Source organism: Adiantum capillus-veneris, chromosome 17 (assembly GCF_014529385.1).
Source record: "Adiantum capillus-veneris isolate H3 chromosome 17, ASM1452938v2, whole genome shotgun sequence".
In the NCBI taxonomy this organism is placed as follows: Eukaryota; Viridiplantae; Streptophyta; class Polypodiopsida; order Polypodiales; family Pteridaceae; genus Adiantum; species Adiantum capillus-veneris.
The window spans coordinates 150,525,479-150,545,814 of record NC_140947.1 but is presented as its reverse complement, the minus strand read 5'-3'; the positions used below and the strand labels follow the sequence as shown (position 1 = coordinate 150,545,814).

General features: G+C 47.8%; 1 protein-coding gene across 1 annotated transcript in view; it reads left to right on the top strand.

Moving 5' to 3' along the window:
* Positions 1-19,530, top strand: part of LOC147438320 (long chain acyl-CoA synthetase 4-like) — a 181,671-nt gene extending 162,141 nt beyond the window's left edge. Inside the window, exons 17-19 of the mRNA XM_086487603.1 lie at positions 18,341-18,523; positions 18,604-18,723; positions 19,154-19,530. Coding sequence (XP_086343729.1) covers positions 18,341-18,523; positions 18,604-18,723; positions 19,154-19,192 — 342 coding nt within the window. The 3' untranslated portion in view covers positions 19,193-19,530. The remainder of the gene's footprint in view (positions 1-18,340; positions 18,524-18,603; positions 18,724-19,153) is intronic.
* Positions 19,531-20,336: the final 806 nt, after the last annotated feature.

Here is a 20,336-nt window from a genome sequence, read left to right as displayed (position 1 = left end):
TGCTGTGGTAGTAACTCCTCCGGGTGTCCAGTGGCAGCTCTAAAGAAATCTATGATCTGTCTCTAAGACTGGCTAGCCTCTCCTCTCATCAGGCTCTCCCTGTGTCTGCATAGCTCGAGCAAAAACAAACCCAAGCATCTCTGATCCTCGTACTGCATGACTCTGGAGAATGGTCCAAAGCCCTCTCTGAAAAAGCAATGGAAGCGGCCTCGTATCTCGTAGTAGACGGGGCAGTGGCATGTATAGTGCAACTCTGTCTCATGCTCGTTGTCACACAGGGGGCATGTCCTGGCCTCTGCTAGTACTCTGCTGTATCTCCCAGTCTCTATCCGCAGCTGGTGTGAAGATGTACGTATCTGGCCAATAGCAGATCGTATCCCATGAGACAAGTGGGTGTCCATGTATCTGGGCCTCGTCACAAAACCATCAACCGTAAGCTGGAGGAGATGCTCTCTGTAGAAAGCCATCTTCGTGCCGAGCTCCTGTGCTGGCTGTATCCATGTCCTCTTAATGTCTAGCTGAGTCAAGTCCTGGCGGATGAGCCTGGTGATCTCGGACTGTGTAAGAGTCAGAGAGGGTGCATCCAGTGAGTACTGGAAGGGAGGAAATCTGTCTATGCTGAACCCATGCGCCTGAAACCATGATGTCATCTCCCCATACCAGTATGTTGTATCTCCCTGCATGGCTAACCGTCGAGAGGACTCAAGTGCAAGGCAGGCATATTTGTCTCTGGGAAGTTCCCACATGCGGTGTATAAGGGAGACAGATCTGGTTAGCGCCTCAACCACTAGTGGGGGGGCAGCTAGCTCTACTCGAACAATATCACATGGTACTAAGGCCTTGGCTCTAATGAGCCGCGAGATCATAGAGACCAGAGGCTTCTCCATGCCCCCCCATCCATCACTGCGGCCTGTCCTCCCGTGATGATCCAACGAAGGTCCCCAAATCTCAGCTCCATAAAGCAATGCAGAAGCCACCAGAGTGTCAAAGAGCCAGAGCTTCGTCCGAGGCTCTTGAAATTGAACCTGTGAACACATCCTTTCCAATCTACCCAATGCTGCATGGGCTCTGGTCAATCTAGTCTCTGCTGCCCTCCTCAATGAAGATGCTGGCCCACTAAAGACCACTCCGAGGTATGTGTACGCATCTGTATACTCCACAGTCTCCTGGCCGTATGTGAATGCTGGCGCTGACCTCTTAATCCACTGTGGGGTGGTATTAAATACCATGAACTTGGTTTTACCAAGGTTGACGGACAAACCACTTTCCTGAGCAAACATATTCAAAGCATCCAAGTGACGTTGCATCCCCTCCGGAGAGTTGGAGATCAACACAATATCATCAGCATATAACAATAATGGAATCCATGTCCCTGCCAGCTTTGCACCTCTATCACCATCTCTCTCAATGTAGTCAGAAACCTCATCCACATACATACCAAATAGAGTAGGAGAGAGCGGGCAGCCCTGCTTCACCCCAATAGTGGAGTGAATCGGTGTGGATAGACCCTCTGAGGTGCGTACCTGCCCCACTACGGACTTGTATAATGCCATGACCCCCCAAATGAGCTCTGTGGGTACTCCCATCTGCTGTAATCTGCGCATCAATCTAGCTCTAGGCACTGTGTCAAATGCTTTGCGGAAATCCACAAAGCTACAATAGATCCGTCTCCCACGCGATCTACCCTCAATCATGGCTCTGAGTGTCAAGATATGGTCAAGAGTAGAAAAACCCCTCTTGAACCCTGCCTGCCCGGCTGCGCGTATCCCCTCCCTCTCTACCCATCTACTCAACTGCTGCTCAAGAATAGATGCGTACAACCGTGCCAATGTGTGTCCAATCATGATAGTGCGATAATTCCGAGGCTCCATAGGGTCTCGCGACTTGAAGATAGGTACAATAGTAGATAGGCTCCAAGTATCAGGCAAGCCCTCACACATGGCACGGTTAAACATCACTGCTAGAAGCTCTGCTAGTAGATCTCTGGCATGCGTGAAATGCTCAGCCACTAAACCATCATGATCGTATGCTCTCCCAGTCCTCATCCTGTCAATGGCCTTCCTCACCATCTCCGCGGTGAAAAAAGCACATATGTGTGGGCATGGATCGGGAGGGTTGGGAAGGGGGGGCTGCTCAGGAACTGTGTAGAGAGATGATGCGTACTGGCCCGAGTCCTCTGTAGAAGTTATGGCGAGGGGGTGAGAGTGCTCCTGAAAGAGCCGCCATGCCTCGCGTGAGTCCTGACTCAGAGAGAGAGAGAGAGAGAGAGAGAGAGAGAGAGAGAGAGAGAGAGAGAGAGAGAGAGAGAGAGAGAGAGAGAGAGAGAGAGAGAGAGAGAGAGAGAGAGAGAGAGAGAGAGAGAGAGAGAGAGAGAGAGAAGTGAAATGATATATTATCGTCTACAAAAGGCCAAAATGACCTATGAGACCAACTGATTACAATGATGAGTCTAGTACCAAGTCTGGGTACAAACAAAGAAAACTACAAACAAAGAACTGAGATAGGAGTGCTACAGACTCCTATGGGTGGCCGGTAGGCTGAGCAATGGTATCATGCCAAAAATGTATAAAATGGGGATAAGTGTCACCATGGTATAATAAAGCAATAGCATGGAGCCTATCGTGGTCGACACTCTGGGTGTCATGCTAGAATCCTGTGGATCCTCTGCCGCAATCTCCGCCGGTGCTGCGTGGCTCCCCTCCTCAGTCGCGGTCGTGTCGATCTCCCCAACTCTATAGCTCGGTCAATGAGAGTACCGCTGGTGTGTGTATGGGTGGGAACCGAGCTCTGTGATGGTGGTGTCCCCTCTGCTCTAGTGGTACTCAGACTGAAGAAATCTGAGATGCGTCTTTGGGACTGTCTTTGTCTTTGCCCTCTCAATAGAGTGTCTCTATGTCTTTGTATGTCAAGTAGAAATAATCTGAGACACCTTTGATCCTGATATCTCATGACTCTATCTAACGAGTCAAAACCATCTCTGAATAAACAATGAAAGCGTCCCCGTATCTCATAGTAGACTGCAGTGACATATGTAGTGAAACTTTGTCTCTGGCTTTGCATGGCATAACTGACAAATCCTACTGCCTGCTGGTATGCATCTGAATCTACCTGTCTCAATCCCAAGCTGGTGTGAAGATGTGCGAATCTGGCCTATGGCACATTGTAACTCATGAGATAGATGTGTGTCCATGTAGCTGGGCCGTGTGACAAATCCATCTGTCGTGAGTTGGAGAAGATGCTCTCTATAGAAAGCCCTCTTCGTACCCAACTCCCGTGATGGCTCTATCCATGTCCTCTTGTTATCAAGCTGGATAAGATCCTGCCAAATGAGTCTAGCACTCTCCATCCGTGTAAGAGCCAAAGATGGTGCATCAAGAGAATACTGGAAAGGGGACAGCCTGTCCATGCTGAAACCATGCCTCTGAAACCATGAGCTCATCTGTGCATACCAACATGATGTATCTCCCTGCAATGTCAGCTGTCTGGATGACTCAAGAGAAAGCCTAGCATAGCTGTCCCTGGTGGTGTCCCATAAGCTGTGTACAAATGATACTGATATGGTGAGTGCCTCAACCTCCATAGGTGGGGCAGCCAGCTCCGCTCGTATGATGTCATGTGGAACTGAGGCCTTGGCTCTAATCAACCTAGAAATCATAAGTATCAAGGGTCTCTCCATATTAATCCATCCAGCACTGTCAACAGACGGTCCCCAAACCTGAACCCCGTAATGCATAACTGGAGTGACCAAAGTGTCGAAGAGCCATAGCTTTGTTCGAGGTTCCTGGAACTGAACCTACGAACAAATCCTCTCCAAACCACCTAGGGCTGCATAGGCACGAGTCAATCTAGTGTCTGCTGCCCCTTTCAGTGTGAACCTCGGTCCACTAAAGACCACCCCAAGATATGTGTATGCATTAGTATACTCCATACTGTCTTGCCCATATGTGAATGTAGGTGCTGATCTCCTAACCCACTGTGGCGTGGTATTAAATACCATGACCTTGGTTTTACCAAGGTTGACAGACAATCCACTATCCGCTGCAAAACTATGCAATGCATCCAAATGTCTCTGCATACCCTCTGGTGAGTCTGATATCAACACGATATCGTCAGCATACAATAAGAGAGGGATCCATGTCCCCGCAAGCTGAGCACCTATATCTCCTCCTCTGTCAATATAATCAGAGACCTCATCAACATACATACCAAATAAAGTAGAGGACAATGGGCATCCCTGTTTCACTCCGATAGTGGAGTGAACTATGTGAGATATCCCCTCTGATGTGCGTACATGACCCATCACTGAACTGTACAATGCCATAATCCCCCATGTCAGCTCTGTGGGTACCCCCAATTCCATAAGTCGGCGCATCAATTTGGCCCTCAGTACTGTGTCAAAAGCTTTGCGGAAGTCTACAAAGCTGCAATAAATCCGTCTACCATGTGCTCGACCCTCCTCAATGATAGCTCTGAGTGTAAAGACATGATCTAGTGTGGAGAAACCCCTCCTGAAACCAGCCTGCCTAGGTGCTCGTATGCCCATAATCTCTGCCCAACTGCTCAGCCTATGTTCAAGGATGGATGCATACAACCGTGCCAATGTGTGTCCTACCATGATAGTACGGTAATCCCCCGGCACTGTGGGGTCTCCTGTCTTGAAGATAGGTACAATAGTAGATAATCTCCAAGACTCAGGAAAGCCCTCACACATGACACGGTTGAATAACCGTGCAAGCATCTCTGCCAACAAGTCCCCAGCATGTATAATGTGCTCTGCTACCAAACCCTCATGATCCTGTGCCCGTCTGGTCTTCATAGAGAGAGAGAAAAGAAAGAAAGAAAGAAAGATTTTTAACGTCTATGTCAGGCCGAAATCGGCCTATGAGACAAGTCAAATGTACATGGTGTGTATGTCATCCGTCTATCGGAAAGACAAATGAAACAAAAACTGATACAAAACTGAACTGAGTGTAGGTAGTGGGGTATCTGAGGAGGGATGGAGCTCTATCTCTAGGGGTATATGCATGTCTATATGCTCAAGGTAGTACAATCATGAGAATGCATCAAGCTATCTAGCTCCATCCTGTACTAATGGGGGGATGTAAGATGTGGTACATGGGCGGGTCTGGTGCCAAGGCTGCCCGGATGAAAGCTGTCGGGTCGGCCCTCATCCGGGCCACTCGCTCCTCAGTGGCACGGCGCTCCCGGGCTCGGATCTCCTCGATCTGTCGGTGGTGGGAGCTCGCGCCCCTGTAGCCTGTGACTCGTGGTCGTCGTCTAGCTCGGCTCACCTCCGCCTGTGGGAGTGTCACTCCCCTCTGAGTGTCTGGTGGGGGAGGGGCGGTAATCCTCTGAAAGAAGTCTGTGAGCTGCGACTGTCTCCCCTCTGTCTGTGTAGCTGTGTGTGGCTGTAGTAGTGTGTCCCGATGGCTCTGTATCTCTAGTAAGAACCGTCCGAGCTGTCTCTGATCTCGAGAGTCCATGATCTCTCGGAGAGTGGGCTGTCCTCCGAATAGGGCCTCATACCTGCCTCTGATCTCAGTGTATGCTCTGCATCTACATACAAAGTGCTCCTCACTCTCCACCTCCTCTGTGCAGGCTCTGCAGACGCGCTCCTCCCTGGGAACACCAGTATGTCTTCTGATCTCAATCTCTAACCTGTGTGAAGCCACTCTCAGCTGACCAATCGCCACCCGTGAGCTATGTGGCATATATGTGTCCATGTAGCGTGGTCTCTGTATGAACCCCCCGGACAATATGGTGAGAAACTGGTCTCTGTAATCTGACATCCTCGTCCCCAAGCCAGGTGACTCCCAGACTCTCCTAGTGTATAGCTGCTACAGATCCTGTCTCAGTACCAAGTTCCTCTCACTGCGAGAGAGGTGAACATATGGTGAGTGGGGGTCGTACTGGAATGGTGGTAGGCTCTCCATGTCCAGACCGTGTCCCTCAAACCATGCTCTGACCTGTGAGTACCATGCTCTCTCATGCCCACTCTCTGATAGCTGTATAGCTGCCTCAAATGCTCTACGAGTAAGTTTGTCAGGAGGTAGCTCTCTCATCCTCTGGATGAAGCAGACTGTCTGGAATAGTGCCTCTACCACCATGGGTGGTGTGGCGAGCTCGGCTCTAATAATGTCATGTGGCACTGTCTTCTTGCTGCGGAGCAAGCGTGAGATCATACATACCTGTGGCCTCTCAAGCTGTGTCCACTGGTCAGCTGTCAATCCTGGTGCCCATACTGCCGCCGAGTACATCAAGGCCGGGGTGACTAAGGTGTCGAAAAGCCACCCCTTCGTGCGGGGTTCCTGAAAGTGTGCCTGGTGGCATCTGCGCTCTAGCATGGCCAGAGCTGCATATCCTCGGGTGAGCCTGTCAGCAGCAGCCTGCCTCATAGTGAAGGGTCCTGGTAGGCTGGTGAATGTGATGCCAAGGTAGACATAGGAGGTGACTACATCAACCTTTCCTCCTGCTGCTGTGAAGGTGGCAGCGCTCCTCACTGCACTGGATGTGTGAAAGATCATAACCTTGGTTTTGCCAAGGTTCACAGTCAACCCCCTGTGTGTGCTGAATTCGTCCAAGGCCTCAAGATGGCGTTGCAAGCCCTCGGGTGACTCTGAAATCAACACAATATCATCAGCATATAACATGATGTGGACCGGAGTACCTGCCAAGTCGCTCCCCTCTCCCCCTGCTTGCAGTATGTAGTCGGAGATCTCGTCGATGTAGAGCCCAAAGAGTGTCGGGGAGAGTGGGCATCCTTGCTTAACACCAATGGTGCTAGCAATGGTCTCTGAAAAACCGCCTGGGCAACGAACTCGACCCGTCACCTTCTCGTAGAGAGCATATATGGCCCAAATCATCTCTGTTGGTACCCCAATGCTGTGAAGGCGTTGGAAGAGTCTCTCGCGTGGGACTGTGTCAAAGGCCTTGCGGAAATCCACAAAGCAGCAGTAAAGCCTCTTCTTCCGCGCCTTTGCCCCATCAATGAGGCAGCGCAGAACGAAGATGTGATCAGTGGTGGAGAAAGCTCGTCTGAAACCTGCCTGGCCTGGAGCTCGTAAACCCTCGATCTCTGCGTAGCAGCTGAGCTGTGCCTCAAGTACTGCTCCATATAGCTTGGCCATCGTGTGGCCAATCATGATAGTCCTGTAGTTCCCTGGATCCAGGGTGTCGCCAGATTTGTGGATAGGCACTATGGTGTGCTGTGTCCACTCCTCTGGGAAGCCCTCCCCTATAGCCCGGTTGAAGACATGTGCAGTCAACGGGGCTATAGTGGAGGCCGCATAAATGATGTGCTCACTCTGTAATCCAGTATGGTCAGCTGATCGTCTGTGCTGCATGCGGCGTATGGCCCTCTCTACCATCTGTGCTGTAAAGAAGGAGGAGCACGTGGGGCGTGGCTCGTGTGGCTGTGGGATAGGAGGCTGTCCTGGCACCTCGTAAAGTCGCTCTGCATAATCATGCCATATCTGTGGATCCTCAATAGCTGTAGTCGGACGTGGCTCGCGCAGGGTGCGCCATGCTGTCGCGCTATCCATGCTCATGAATAGGCGGTATAGCTCAAGCTCCTGTGCCTCTTCGAATGCTCGCCGCTTGTGGCGTGTCAGCGTCTTCATATGCCGTCTGGCCTCTCTCTCTGTGATCTCTCCTAAGGCTCGCTGTGCGCGGAGGCGTCGGTATAGCTCTCTGCACTCATCATCATACCAGCGGTTCTGAGGCATAGTCCCGGGGGGGGGAGTGCGTCCTGTGTGAGTGGTGTGTGGAAAGGAGCTAATAGCTGAAGTGTGGAGAACGGAAGAGATATGTGATGTGAGAACTGAGAGTGGTGTGGATGGGTGGAGGAGGCATAGGCCATGCTCGACCTCGGCCGAGTAAAGAGAGGCTAGCTCATGTGTGAAATGGATGGTGGTGTGTGGAGTGTGTGCTGTGGAGCTGTGTGGGATGGTATCTCCGTATGGGTGGAATGGTGAAGGATGTGATAAGGTGTGTAGTCTCCCTGGGTCCCAGAATATAGTCGACTGTACTCCCCCCTCCCTCTGCAACTCCATGTGGCATACAAGTCAGGCCCCCTGAGGTGGGCCACTGGACCATCCCGTTATAAATAACGAGACGGTGCTGGGAGCCAAGTCGAAGTAGATGTCGTCCGTAGGCTGTGACTGGAGCTCTGTCTGCTGTATCTCTCATAGTAGCCTCCTCATCTAGAGTGTGTAGTGCCTCTGTGTCCTCGTGGTCATATGCCTCACACTGCTCACTGCGCGTACGAGCATTGAAGTCTCCCATAAGGAAGACTTCACCCAGTGTGGAGTACTCCATAATCTCCTCCGTGAGGCATGCGTACGGTGACTCCTGCTCAATAGGGGCGAATCTGGAGCCTATGGGAGCAAAGTAGCAAAGGGCAATGTAGACGATCCTGTCTCGTGAGAGCTCGAGGCGAATCCACATGTAGCGGGCCTGTGGGTCCCGGGCAACAATCTGTAGTCTACTGTGAAGCCCCTGTCTAAAGAGTATGGCCACTCCTCCTGAGCCACGAGTGGTGTGCTGGCGCATACACCCCCGATGTAGAGACTCCCACTGGAATCCATGTATCCGTGGTAGCCCTCTCTCTAGGCTCTCGTGTGTCTCTGTAAGTAGAATGATGTCTCGACCTCTCATCACCTCCTCAAGTCTCTCTGGGTGTGTCCATAGGTCTCCATTGCAATTCCAAACCGTGACATGAATCTCCTCGTGTGTCCCACAGGCCGCGAGTCCCTATGCGATGGTCTTGCCATCAATGATAACCCTACCATCTCGATATACTGCCTTCTTCCCTTCTTTGCGGGCTTGGTGGACTCTAGGCATGCACGCGCGACGGTGATCTTGTTGCATCTTTGTGAGGTCATCATCAAGATAAATCGGGGGGCCTTCTAGCCCTCTCAAGATGACCCTCTTTCGGAGGAAAGAAGTTCGAGACTCCTCGGAGGCGAATTGGAGGATGAGAGCTCTCTTCTTTGGATCTTTGTCGGCTCTCCAAACTTTGGAGAAAGGGATCTCTTCTTCCTTGTATCCCACTTTCTTGCATAAAGCTTTCCCATCGCTCTCGGGTGTAGACCCTTCTTCTTCTTTGATGCCGGTCACTCGCACATTGAGACGGCGAGCTTGTCGCATCTTCTCCTCCTCGATGGTTATGTGTACGATGAGTACCTCATCTTTTTGGGCTTCCTCTCTTGCAACCTTCTTGATGTTCTTTTTGACCACTTCGACCCATCCTTCTTTGGTGGCCTCTAATTTGTCCTCAATGCTTGCGGTGAGGGCTTTGGTGATCTCCTCCTTGAGGGCTTCCTTAGCCTCCTCTTTAATCTCTCCTTCGGGGGTGAGGGATGTGATGGAAGCATGAAGGAGATCGATTTGTGCCTTCATCTCTTCTTGCTCTTTCCTCCATCTCTCCCTCTCCTTCCCGTTCTCCCGTTCCCTTCTCTCCTTCTCCTCTTTGAGATTTTGGATTTCCGCTCTCATGTCCTCCTCCTCTTCGTTCCATAGCTTGATGAGGGTGGCTTTCTCCTCCTCCCATATCTCTCTCTCCATCCGCCATTCTTTCATGTCCTTCTCCAATTGTGCAAGCCTCTTGTTCGTGAGCATGAACGTTGTCTTCATTGTCGATGCCGGCGTCTTGATGATGGGGGAAGACATGGCTGTCTTCGTAACTACCCTCTCTTCATATTGTGAAGAAGAGGGGAGAAGGGGAAGAGAGGGAGTACTTGTGTGTATGCGTGTATGTGTGTAGTGTGTGTGTGGGTATGTATCCGTGTGTGAGAGATTGGGGGCAGCGGGCCTGGTGCACTTGGTAATGCTGCCACAGTGAGGCAGCGGCAAGTGCTACAGCCTTGGCAGCGTGCAGTCGCAACAGGTCAGCTACAACGGGTTCAACAGCAGCAGCAGTGGCGCGCGCAGGGGGTGAAACAGCAGCAGCAATGGCGCGCACAGGGGGTGAAACAGCAGCAGCAGTGGCGCGCACAGGGGGCAGCAGCAGTGGCGCGCAGCGAGAGAGAGAGAGAGAGAGAGAGAGAGAGAGAGAGAGAGAGAGAGAGAGAGAGAGAGAGAGAGATGAGTGAAATGAAATGAAATGAATTGTTATATTAATGTCTTCAAATGGCCAAATTGACCTATGAGCATTGAGACCAAAAGGTTACATCCATGTGTGACTCTAGTACAATTCTGAGGAACATAAAAACAAAAATGGATGAGGATACGTGCAGTGGGGAGGTATGTAAGCCTATGCTACATCCTCGTCATCATCATTAGCATCAGATAATACATCATCTCAAAACATATGGGGAGGGGTACAATCACACGAGGGCTAATGAGTTGTACAATGGAGAAAGTATATAATGGTATCATCCCGTGCAGTCTTTCGTGGGTCTCCACTATATGGCCTCAACGTTCTCATGGTTAGCTCTCTAGGGGGGCATGCTCAATGTAGCTCAATGACGCTCTGTAGCCTCTGATGTAGACCTCATCTACGATGTGAAGATCCTTGCTTCCTCGGGTGTTGTGAGCGGCCAAGCTGGATGGCTCGATTAAGAAGGATGTCTCAATGAGGGAGTGAATGGGTAACGTGTAGTTGGCCATCCCGACTAGTTCCGCTTTAAAACGTAGAGATCTGTCTCTGTATGGATCCTCTTATGTGTAGGTCCTTTACTCCTGAGGGTAGTCTCTCTGAGTCTACAAATATCCAACAAGAAACAGCCACAGCTTGGTGTGTGACTCTTGAAACTACACCTGTGAACATATCCTCTCTAGTCCTCGTAATGCTGATTGCCCTCATCAATCTCGCCTCTGTAGCACCTCTCATGGAGAAAGTAGGTCCATTGAATACAACACGAATATATGTATGGAAGTCTACATACTCCACTATTTCCTGTCCATTTGTAAAAATAGGTGTTGATCTCCTGACCCACTGTGTTGTAGTATTGAATGCCTTCACCTTGGTTTGACCAAGGTTGATGGAGAGCCCACTATCATGTGCATAAATATGTAACACATCTAGATGTCTTTGCATATGCTTCGGAGAGTCTGGAATAAGCTCAATTTCATTGGCATAAAGCCATAGAGGTATCCATGTACTAGATAACTGTGCCCCTCTATCCCCTGGAGTCTCAACATAGTCTGAAATCTCATCAATATACAATCCAATAAAGTTTGAGAAAGTGGGCATCCCTGCTTCACCCCAAAAGTAGAGTGAACAGGCTCTGAAAGACCTTGTGCTTTCCATACTTTCCCTATTATTGTCTCATAGAGTGCCATGATACCCCATACAAGCTCTTGTGGGACTCCCAAGTCATGTAGTCTCCGAATCAGTTTGGCTCTCAGGACTGTGTCCAATGCTTTGTCCACAAAACTTCCTCCTCCCATGTGCTTTGCTCTCCTCAATGATTGCTCTAAGCGTGAAGTTATGATCAGGTGTAGAGATTCGGCTGCTAAATCGAGCTTGCCTTGAAGCTTGTACACCCTCTCTCGCTACCCATTTGCTCAACTCATGCTCAAGTATAGATGCATGTAGCTTGGCCGATGAGTGGCCAATCATGATAGTCCGCCGATGGTTAGAACTCAGTTGGAACAGTCGGATCTTCATACTTGAGTAGTGGTACAATGACAGACATACTCCAAGTCTCAGGAAACCCCTCACATGGCCCTATTGAACATGAAGGCCAACAAACGATCAATATGATCTTTGGCATGTATGAAATGCTCTGCCACTATACCAACATGATCCCGTGCCTTCCCTATATGGAGTCTATCAATGGCGCCTCACCATCTCTGTTATGAAGAAATTAGAATAGGGAGGATAGGGCTCTAGCGTGTTTAACAATGGTAATTGCTTTGCTACTATGTACATAGAGGATGCATATTTTGACCATGTCTCTATAAAAGTAATGACTGGTGAGGGTGAGTGCTCTCCAAAGAGTCGCCAAGCCTCCCTAGAGTGGCTCAAGAACATGTGAAAATATCTCTCAACCTGAGGTAAGAAAGCTCTCTTCTTTTTCCGTATAAGATGTCGGAAGAATATACGTGACTGCCCATGTGTGATGTTTTCCAAAGGCACCTCTCTCTGTAGCTGGGCTCTCGTCTCTCGGTACTCATCATCATACCAACTATTGTGAGGCATGCTCCCACACCATGTCCTCCTAGTAAGCTGAGAGTTGGGAAAAGCTGTGGTTGCTGCTGTGTGCATTATTTCTGTCAATATTTGGGTGAGCTTTGACAAGGGTCGATGGGGATTCTCCCTTGCTAGACGACTATACAACTTTGCTACACACACTCCAGCTGTCTTTGCAAAAGTGCTATCTCCACTGGTGATGTGCTACATGATGAAAGCCACCAATAGTGTAAGTAAAATCTACTGCAAAAGATATATGAGCATAATCAACAGCCACTCCAACAAGTTTGGGTGGGACCAATAAGTCTTGAATGCATGGTACAAGTGATGTGGAAGCCAAAACATAATTGCACCATGTTTATGAGGGAAGCAAGTGAAGCTGCGTGAAGAGAAGTATCTATCAAGGCCATTCAAAATGGCCAATCCATGTGTTGTGCCCATCCCAATTAGGTATCTCCCATACTCTATAAACTCCTTGGCATCCTTTGAGGATCTGGAGAGCTCCATCTCTCTAGAGTCTAGCTCTCTGAACATCTCCTTGGAAGTGTCAAAGAAGGATGCATAACTACATGCTGTTCAAGCATTGAAATCCCAGAGTAGGATGACACCTCCATCTCTGAAGAACTTGCAAACATCCTTGTGTAGTATCATGTATAGTAACTGCCCTTGGGCGGAGCATAATGAGATATGCTAGGAGGGAAGTAACCTATGGCAATGTAGAGAGCTCTACCCTCCTCCGCTCCAACTCTGACCCACATATAGCAGGCACTTTCATCTCTGTGAACCACCTTTGAAAATGGCACGGCCACTCCTCTCAATCGTCTCTCAATGATGCTCCATAGCCTCCAATGTAGAACTCTTCTAGGATGTGAAGATCCTCACATCCTTGGGCGTCGTGAGCAGCCAGGCTGGGTGCGTCGATGAAGAAGGATGCCCCAACGAGGGTGTGACTAGGTAACCTGTGGTGGGCCATCCCGAGTAGTCCCCCTCTGTAAAAAGTAGCGATTTGTCCCTGTATGGATCCTCTATGTGTAGTTCCTTTGCCCCATGGTAGTCTCTCTGAGTCTACGGATCTCCAGCTACGCCCAAGTCCCTTCCCTACTGTGCCCCGCTGCTGCATAGAGTATGCACGCGAGAGAGAGAGAGAGAGAGAGAGAGAGAGAGAGAGAGAGAGAGAGAGAAAGATTTTTAACGTCTATGTCAGGCCGAAATCGGCCTATGAGACAAATCAAATGTACATGGTGTGTATGTCGTCCGTCTATCGGAAAGACAAATGAAACAAAACTGATACAAAACTGAACTGAATGTAGGTAGTGGAGTATCTGAGGAGGGATGGAGCTCTATCTCTAGGGGTATATGCATGTCTATATGCTCAAGGTAGTACAATCATGAGAATGCATCAAGCTATCTAGCTCCATCCTGTACTAATGGGGGGGTGTAAGATGTGGTACATGGGCGGGGCTGGTGGAAAGGCTACCCGGATGAAAGCTGTCGGGTCGGCCCTCATCTGAGCTACTCGCTCCTCAGTGGCATGGCGCTCCCGGGCTCGGATCTCCTCGATCTGTCGGTGGTGGGAGCTCGCGCCCCTGTAGCCTGTGACTTGTGGTCGTCGTCTAGCTCGGCTCACCTCCGCCTGTGGGAGTGTCACTCCCCTCTGAGTGTCTGGTGAGGGAGGGGCGGCAATCCTCTGAGAGAGAGAGAGAGAGAGAGAGAGAGAGAGAGAGAGAGAGAGAGAGGAGGAGGAGGAGGAGGAGGAGGAGGAGGAGGAGGAGAAGAGAGTTTTAACGTTGCCATCGATTAGATTTGTGCAAAGCCCAAAGGGCATTACAGTGATCAGCCAACCAAGAGCCTTGCACAAGAGAAGCATAGATATGGCGGGCAGAAATCGCATCCACTGGAACGTCCCATAAATTCCAATCTTGCAGACGACATCCACTGGTCAGCGGCAGAATAGGGAGGACTTCTGCCAGTATATGTTGAAGCAGGCTCCAAATCTGACGATAATGCAGGCCCCCAACCTAAAGTGTGCTGCTGCCTGAGTAAAAGGTAAGCAAATTCCGAGATGAATCCACCACATCATCCACCGTGCATATGCCAGGACTAGAGAGGAATTAGGCTTGACGAGGCGACCGATCAACCATGGTAAGAGAGAACACCTTACTTTAGTGAATGCTTTCCAAATGCAACGAATTCCCATCTGCTTGTTGCCTGCCATGCCAGGAGAGATGATCCATAACAACTTTCTAAGCGGAGCAAGCCAGAAGTGATCAAGCAACTAGGAACATAACCAACCATCTTACCAAACACAATCTCCCAAAGGGAAGTCTGCCAATGACTAAAAGCGGGAGTGGTAACGTACTGACATAGATTAACAACTATAAATGTCCATGGTTGAGATTGTTGGGCAAGAGTAGGCAAATAACATAGCCTTCCTTGCCAATGCATGGTGTCGAAGGTCCAAAATATGTTGAGTGCAATTCATTTTCTGTAAAATCTTCCCCATAGCCAAAGCATCTTGAGGCAAGAAAATTGAATGCACTGTAGATAACAAAAGTTCGCGTGCATGAATAACTCAGCGGATGCCGTGGGGCGGGGGGGGGGGGCGAAAACATTCCTAAAATGGGACACCATGGCATCCGCAAGCTCGTGCTTTGAGGTTGTCCAAGCTGCGAGTCGGAACATCCCGCTTAATAGTTTGAGAAGCCCTTGAATGATGCAAGTGCTTAAAAAACTGTTTTGAGGAACATCCCTTGTCCACAAATGCTCGATGGCGAGCACGAGTCTGCCATTTGCCCAATTTTCGTTTATCATTATGTTGCAAACACACCCGGGCTTGACAAAGGGCTGTTGATTCACTTTTTGACAACAAACGTATGTCAACTAAGACTTGGAGCCGTTGATACACATGCTAGGCATTCTCAACATCACCATGTAATTGAAACATGTACTGCTTGCACTCTGCACACGTACAACAAAGCGAACTCAAGAAACATCAAGATCAAGATACATTTGAGCAACCAAAGAGGGAATGACATCGTAAATCATCTCATGAAATGCTTCATGTGAAAGATAAGCATTGTTGTCCGTAGCGCAACAATATCACAACGGGAGCATGATCAGATAAAAGCAAAGAACGATCTGTGCTCATTTCGCATACAAACTCATCAAATTGTTGCATGCCAAGGACTTACCACCGATCTAGTCTTGCACGATATGCAGAAAGAGCATTATGTTGAAACGTGTACCCCAAAACATGGGATGCAAGAGGGTCCACAAGTCCAACATCCGTGTGCATGCAACGAGATCTGTCCAGGCCTGCAATTCTATGCTCATGTGCGAATGTCTTGTGGTGTTATCCCATAAAGCAGGTGCATTGTTAAAAGCACCACAAAGCAAGGCATTGGAAAGTCATGGATAAGAAGATAATCTCACGCCACAAAACAGCTCATTGTCCCGAGGCCGTATGCACATAGACACCACCAAATCCATAAATTTGGTCATTGATCGTGCATTGAACCACCATCCAATGACCCGCTGGATCATTATACGCCAGAACTAGGTGCAACTCATGCCTAACCATAATCGGACAAACCAGCATATGCTATCTAGTATCCTGCAAAAAACGAGCATTGCCCAAAAAACTTTCTGTATACAAGCTTGTTTACTGAAAATGAACGACGACTAAGCTGGAGAGATTAGCAGACACTCTCTGGTTACTCATGAACACCAAACTTGAACAGAGGACTTGACGAGTTGTACAAAAAATTGCAGGTCGCTAGCAGAAGAGGTAGGGCCGAACACTGCTCGCGCAGAAGTCAAGGGGACACACACACACACACACACACACACACACACTCAGGTACTACTACTTTGACTAGTAAAAAGCGGGCCCAAGCATGACCCGCGCTTTCCTATGGCACCTTATGGGATCTTTTACTAACTTCGCTTGCACCTCAAGCTTTTTCAAGCTATCATAGGACTATACCCTTCACAGGGCGCTTGGACTTTGTGATACCACCCTTAATGGGGCACCTGGCTTACATCTTCGTTTTCTGTGACACCTACTTAAGTAACTTGATGACGGCGGTACGTGCTCTGTAAATGCATCACGCTGCGTCTTTTTCCCCTCTCTACCTCGCAAACTATGTTGCGCTTGCTCTACACCTGCGCGCGCTCTGATGATTTTGCCCTCTCTCCCACCCGTTCCCCTATGTTAGCCATGGCGGCTGCCATTTCTAGCCATGGGCCTGAGAATTGAGCATCGGAATAAGCAGATCGTGAAGCGATCCGCCCTGCTGGCCTTACTCATTACATCCTCCAGTGGTGATCACTATTTAAATGAGGTGAGGTTGGCTCCATGCCCCTCACTTAGCCTTGTCTTTGCGTATTGTGTGTATGTGAAAGAGAGAATTGAGGGCAATTTTAGCTCCCGTTTACTTTCTGGCTATGGATTTGGTGGAAAACAATGATGCTTCTCAGGTCCGTACATTGTCGAGACTACCTCTGTCTTTTCCAGTTTTACAACTTTCTCTATTTCTGTTTCCCTGCACTGGGTCAGTGAATGAATGTTTTGAGGATTTGGGTATATTGCGCAGTCTAATAAAAGCAAAACTACATTAAAAGATTTGGATATTATTTGGGCATTTGGCTGCACATGAACATCAATTTTTTGAGGTTTTTTTTTTTTTTTTCTTGCAAACTGGTTATTGATGTTGCTACTCTGCATATGGTCTTCTTCATAGGGGTCTGGGTTTTTGCATACTATTACTGGGCTCGTCATTTTTTACGGATACAAAATAAATGGGGCAGTTTAGTTGGAATTAGGGTTGCAGGGAAACACACACAGCTTGGAGAAGACGAAGGAAGCTCAAGGCACATAGCAGAGAGTGTATTACTTAGTGTGCAATGGAAAGATAGATAGCCCTATAGTGATGGGCGTATATACAATGCATGGCGAAAAAACCTCCTAGTGAGGGAAAAAATACCCTGGCGGTCCTAAGTGATGTGTGTTCACACATATCACTAGTACATGTATATGGTAACAAATCCCCCTTGGGAGTGATGCAGTGACCAAGACCTGACACATAGAGTAGGGAAGTGCCATGCCCTGAGGACATGATCAATCCACAAGGGGAGTAAGCTCACAGCTTTGCGGAAAGCTTCGAACTTCTCACGAGACAATGCCTTTGTGAAAAGATCTGCACGGTAAGCCAAGTTGATCTCTCTTGCCGAGATCCTCTCCCTTACATAGTGGTAATGCACCTCAATGTGCTTTGTGCGAGCATGAAAAACTGGGTTACTCGCAACTGCCAATGGGCTCTGACTATCAGTGTACATCGTACAGACCACCTTGATGTTTACATAGCCTACACATTTTTACCCCACTTTTGTACTTCCTCTGGGTGACAAGCCATTGAGCATCTCCGGAGGTGCCTTATGTACACAGAATACAACTCCTTTTCTAGAAGAGAGAGAGAGAGAGAGAGAGAGAGAGAGAGAGAGAGAGAGAGAGAGAGAGAGAGCGAAATGAAATTAAATGAATTTTTACATCAATGTTTTCAAAAGGCCAAAATGACCTATGAGACCAAAAGGTTACATCCATGTGTGAGTCTAGTACAATGCTTGGGAAAAATAAAAAAATATATAAATGAGGGTACCTAGAGTAGGTCAGTATGTAAGCCTACCCTACATCCTCATCCTCGTCATCATCATCATCATCATCAACATCAGTATCATATATTACTTTATCTCAAAGCATATGAGGAGGGGTACAATCACATGAGGGCTATAGAGCTGTACAATGGAGAAATTATACAATTGTGGACTCTGTCATGGGGTCTCTATTGTATGGCTGCAATCTCCTCCATAGCCAGCTCTTTTCGGAGAAGGGGGTGGGGGGGGGGGGGGGTTGGTGTGCTCAATGTTGGTCAGCTATGCTCCGTAGATGAAATGGAACAAACGCAAAAGGCAAAAATGACCAATCAAATTTATTATATCATGGCATATTTATTGTGGTGTTTGTTTTTGTGCAAGAAAATAGATTCCTGAGCATTATGTTGTTTGTTTGGTGTGTGAAACAAAACATGCAGCAATTATTATACTTGAAATTTATCATTTTAATCACCTAGTGATAAACATCATTAACTTTCTTTGCTTTACCCTCAGAAAAAACCTTTTGTGATACAAATGTTTGAAATGATACAGATATGGATTTACGGTAACAGTTTTGAATCGTCGTTAATAGCTATTGTCGCTCCCTCTCAAGTGGTTCTAGAGGATTGGGCCAGGGCCAATGCCCTGGAGGGTGATTTTCAGCAACTTTGTAATAATGAAAAGGCTAAGGAACATGTTTTATCTGAGCTCCGTGCGATTGCAAAGACCAAGAAGGTACATAGCTTTACAGGTGGTCAAAACTTTTTGATACTCAAATCGTTACTGAAAATTGACTCAGATTTTTTGGCTTCCAGCTGAAAGGCTTTGAAATAATCAAGGCTGTTCATCTTGAGCCACAGCCATTTGATCTAGAAAGAGACCTGATTACTCCCACTTACAAGAAGAAGCGCCCGCAACTTTTAAAGTACTACAAGGTTGGTTCTCATTTCCTCGCTCAGCAATTTTTCTGATTAATACTAAGGGCTTGCTGCTACTACCAGTGCGGCATTATTAGGGACGTAGCAATTAAAGGTTGCTTGTTGAGCTTGATCAACCTCTCTCTTTTTTTTGTCCTCTCTCCTTTCCACTGTAGAAAGAGCATAACTAATGCCTATTGAGTAGGAAACCTTTCGATGAGACCTCGATGTTTCAGTGCTTGTAACAAAGAGATCATTCTCTTGTCAGTTGAAAGGCTGAACAAGCTTGTAGATGGACATTTAGATAGCAGTTTTAGTTAGTCTATTGAGCTAATGGTTGAAAGGGTGCACATGATAATGCAGTATGTGTAGCTCCTAAAGTTGCAGACAAAGTATATCAGTTCTGCAAATGAGTTAGAAGGTTCATTCTTTTAATGTTTTTTTTCAGGAAGTTGTTGATCGTCTTTATCAGACAATCAAGAGCTGATGAAGCGTTGGATGATATGGCATGCAACATTTATGGGTTGTGATTTTTTGTGTTTTAGTTGGTATCTTGTGATGGTTGATTAAACATTAACAGAAAATTTCCTTCAAGTGGATGCTCAGGGCTTGCCAAATCTGGAGGTTTGAATGTCTACATCCTGGTGTTCAAGTTGACTGCAGCAGAGCTACTGTGCCTAATTAAAAGCAGCATGTGTTGTACAAGTATCTGGCAGGCTCATGTGTAGCCACTTCTACATGTTCTTGCATCTTGGAAGATGTAAATGGTTATATGGCAGGCTCTATAGATGTGTTAATAATATATACAATCTCAACCTTCCTGTTTTTGGGTCTCCATGTTGAAAAGTAACTTCAATCGTCACACTTCTTCTGTCAGATTGATTGGTAACTTGGAGGCTGACACCTGCTTTGCAAGTTTAGTCAGTCACTGCTGGTGCAGGTTGCACCCAGCATCACAGTTGACAGAAGTCTATGAACAATGCACCTGCTAGGAGTTGGTTTTGCCCATGAAATGAAAATTTGCAAGTTTGAAAACTTATAATTTTAACAGTGTAGTTAGATTTTCAGCAAAATGCAAACATTCCAGTGAATTTCAATAGCCCAACGTCTTTCATTCATCTATTTAGAAGCGGCTTACGAGCCCAAAGTTATGAGAAGCAGATCACTCATTCTCAGCCCGCCCCATGAAAGAGTGGTCGCCCGCCCAGAAAGTGCAGGAAAGAGGACAAAAGTAGGGAATAAGGCATCTGCTACACTTTTTGAAAGGGTGCGATCTCCCTCTCATGGTGTGGTTTGGGTATGTGGAGCAAGTCTTCAGTCACAGAGTGTTCTTGAAGGTCTTCTTTTGCTACTATTTTCTTATCATTACTTACAAGGTTAACTATTACGACACGAGGACAAAGATGGATTCTTTTAATCCCTGAAGCTTCTTGTCAGCATGATAGTTACTGGATGCCTTTGAGAGGGAGGTGAGAGTATTACAGGTGTAGTCTTGGAAAACCTGAGCTTCTAATTTTATGTTTTTTTGAAGTTGTAAGTCTTCACAGGGCGTGATAATTAACAAGGTCGTCTAAAGTAGACGAGGGCACTGCCCATAGTGGCACAATAAAAAAAATAAAATCCTGCTCAAG